This window comes from Otolemur garnettii, unplaced genomic scaffold, assembly GCF_000181295.1.
Source record: "Otolemur garnettii isolate 467f Iridium unplaced genomic scaffold, OtoGar3 scaffold00053, whole genome shotgun sequence".
Taxonomy (NCBI): Eukaryota; Metazoa; Chordata; class Mammalia; order Primates; family Galagidae; genus Otolemur; species Otolemur garnettii.
The window spans coordinates 6561494-6564773 of NW_003852448.1; the positions used below are offsets into that span (position 1 = coordinate 6561494).

The following is a 3280-nucleotide window of genomic DNA, read 5'->3' on the forward strand; positions in this document are numbered from 1 at the left end:
AAAAAACCTGGCTCAGCACCATAGTTCAGCAGTTAGAGCACTGGCCACATACACTGTGGCTGGTGGGTTCGAACCCAGCCTGGGCCTGCTGAACAACAGTGACAACTACAACAAAAACAAAAATAGCCGGGTGTTGTGGCAGGTGCCTATAGTCCCAGTTACTTGGGAGGCTGAGGCAAGAGAATTGCTTAAGCTCAGGAGTTGGAGGTTGCTGTGAGCTGTGATGCCACAGCACTCTACTATAGTGAAACTGTCTGGAAAACAAAACAAAACAAAGTGCTCTAAAGTGATATCCAGACCACACATGTTAGACTCTCAGGCTGACAGTGCTCAAATAGTTGGGAAGGGATTACTTTGCTATTTTTTGCATCCCTAAAGCTCAGATAAGTACTCTATTTTATTATTATATTTTTTTCAGACAGAGTCTCACTTTGTCACCCTCGGTAGAGCGCTATGGTGTCACAGCTCACAGCAACCTCAAACTCTCGGACTTAGGCGATTCTCTTGCCTAAGATTCCCGAGTAGCTGGGACTACAGGCTCCCACCACAATGCCTGGCTATTTTTAGAGGCCAGGTCATGCTCTTGCTCAGGCTGGTCTTGAACTTATGAGTTCAGGCAATCCACCTGCCTCCGCCTTCCAGAGTGCTAGGTTTACAGGCATAAGCCACTGTGCCCAATAAGTGCTCAACTTAAAAATCTTAATAGAATTGGGGTTGCGTCTGTGGCTCAAAGGAGTAGGGCACTGGCCCCATATGCCAGAGGTGGCGGGTTCAAACCCAGCCCTGGCCAAAAACTGCAAAAAAAAAATCTTTATAGAATTGAATTCTGCTGTTGTCATAGGAAAGGAATAGAATCTGATGGAAAGAAGCAGGAAATGAAAAAAAAATCTAGAATCAGGAAGTAAGTCAGGGAAAAGAACTTTTATATTCCCTCAGGTTGTTTTTACCTAAGGTAACTGACTCTAAAAGTACCAAACATGAAGGGAGTAAACACTCATCTTGGGGGTGATTCTGCCCTTCTTGGCAATCTCCCCTTTATTGAGGGTGCTGTTACTTATTCCTTCCAAAGGTCTCCACCCTCACCTCCCCTTTCCCAGGAGGGAGAAGTCTCTTTGCCTTCTTAGAGTCAGGAATCAACATCTTCGCTTGTGTGCCGCTTTTCTTGGCCATTACAATTTCATCTACAGTCACGAGTTCCAGCACCACCTCAGTTGCTGCCCGAAATGCTTGGGCTTTGGCCATCAGGGTGTCCCACACTCCTTCGTGGCCCACGTTTATTATCCCTTCAGCTCCTACTCCAATTAGGAAGTTCCCAGTTTGGTGAACTCCACTCATTTTTGCCATCACATCCGAGACAACTAAGCCTGCATTCTCTGCCAGGGTTTTAGGAAGAGACCTCAGGGCCCGGGCAAACGCTAGGAATGCAAGACCATTGGGCCCTTCCAACTTGCTTCCTTTATCCGACAGCATTTTCGCCAGGGCCATCTCTGTGGCCCCTGCGCCTGGAATCAGCCTGGGGTCTTGACACAGCTGGAAGTAGGCATCGATGCCGTGGTACACAGCCTGCTCTGCACCACGAAGCCCCTGGATGGTGGCTCCCCTGAGGACCACGGTGAGGGCAGGCGTGCCTGTGCATTCCCACTCAAATACTATGGCCCCATCTTCTCCCAGTTCCTGCCTATAAACACTCTGGCACCTTCCTGGTTTCTGCGGAGGGAGTAGACCAGTCAGCAAAGGTGTGCCAAACACCTCGCTCAGGTAAATTAGCTGTGCCCGAGACCTAGCTTGAATCACCACCATGCGGTACTTGTCTGCCAGCGTGAGGGTCTTTTCGTCAATGTCCCCCCACACCACTGCCACATTGATACCCATAGCTGCCAGCTGGGACACTTGCTTTTCTATCAACTGCTCGTTTCCTTTCCTAAATTTAGCCAGATCAGCAGGACTAGAGAGACGGGCAGTTGCAGGTGCATTGGGACTGGCAGGACCAAACGGGCAAGCAAAGAGAGCCACTGTGGCCCCATTTAACACTGTGGTTATTTGCCCGCAGAGCTTCCCAGCCATGGCCAAGCCTGGGAGCAGGCAGGACTCCTCCGGCGACCCTCCCTGCAGTGCGCACACCCCCACACGCTCAGCTCTGAAGCTGCCGTCCAGCTCCCTGCTAGCCCAGCACGCGTTGGCCACGAGCTTGGTCAAGTAGTCCGCGTGGGACAGGGCATGGGTGTTCATCATGGAGTAAAGGGCCCAGGATGGGTCTTCCAAAGGACCCAGAGAGCGGATGGCCAGTGAGGGCAGTGCGCTCAGTGCCTCCGCGGTGGCAGCGGCAAAGGCCTCCCGGAGCTGCGAGCGTGGCAGGCCGGCCTTCAGTAGGTGCTCTGCCTGCTCCAGCAAGGCCTCCGTCAGAAGGACCACGAAGGAAGTGCCGTCCCCAGTGTTCTCTGCCTGGGTTTGGGCTGCCTCGCGGAGGAACCAGGCCGCTGGATGCTCCAGCTCCAAGGCCCTGAGGATGGCAGCGGCGTGTCCGGTGCACACTGTTTCTCCCTTCGCGGTCACCAGCAGCTTCTGCCGGCCGTGCGGGCCATAGCAAGGCCGGATGACATTGGCCAGCGTCTGGACCGCAGCCGTGCTGCTCAGCAGGTGCTGCTCCTCCTCTCCCAGACCCCTCCAGCTGTCCCGCGGGTGCGGCTCCAGAGGTTGGGGCAGCTCCAGAGCTGAAGGGACTCTGCTGTCCATGGCTCCAGGTGAGGGGAGACCCGTGTGTGCGGCAGAGATGCTTTAGAAACGGCGGCAGGGGTGACTTGGACACCAGTCATTGAAGGTGAAGCCGCTACCCGGGCAGGTTCTCCCAAGGCAGCGGAGGATCTGCAGGGAGCTTAGTCCTAAAGCTGCCCTTGACGGCGTAAAGCAACTGGGCTTTTGGAATCTCTGGACCTTGGTAGTTAAAACAGGATCTTGAACTGATGAAGTCACAAAGTGGCAAATAGAACTGGCAACGATGTCAGCAAGGCAACTATGACAGGCCTTGTTGTCTAGCAGTGGAGGTACACACACCTCCATAGCATTGAAGACAAGAAAGAGATTAAATTGCCAACGAAGCTGGGTTTGTTTTGTTTTGTTTTTGTGAGAGAGAACTGAGATGATGTCTTGTGTTTTTTCTTGTTTTATTTTCTCTTGCAGTTCTATGTAATACTGGTCATATTTTGCTGTCCAGCTTCCTTTGCTATTTTGTCTTTTTTTTGAGACAGAGTCTCTCATTTTTTTTTTTTTTTTTTTTTTTGAG

General features: G+C 52.0%; 1 protein-coding gene across 1 annotated transcript; it reads right to left on the bottom strand.

The window, feature by feature from the left end:
* Nucleotides 1-1050: 1050 nt before the first annotated feature.
* Nucleotides 1051-2781, bottom strand: CCT8L2 (chaperonin containing TCP1 subunit 8 like 2). Its single transcript, XM_003792079.2, has one exon. The coding sequence runs from the start codon at nucleotides 2731-2733 to the stop codon at nucleotides 1051-1053; it is 1683 nt and encodes a 560-aa protein (XP_003792127.1). The 5' UTR covers nucleotides 2734-2781.
* Nucleotides 2782-3280: the final 499 nt, after the last annotated feature.

Excerpts from the sequence above, each read along its gene's own strand:
- CCT8L2 (XM_003792079.2), bottom strand. The coding sequence starts at position 2,733 with ATGGACAGCAGAGTCCCTTCAGCTCTGGAGCTGCCCCAACCTCTGGAG.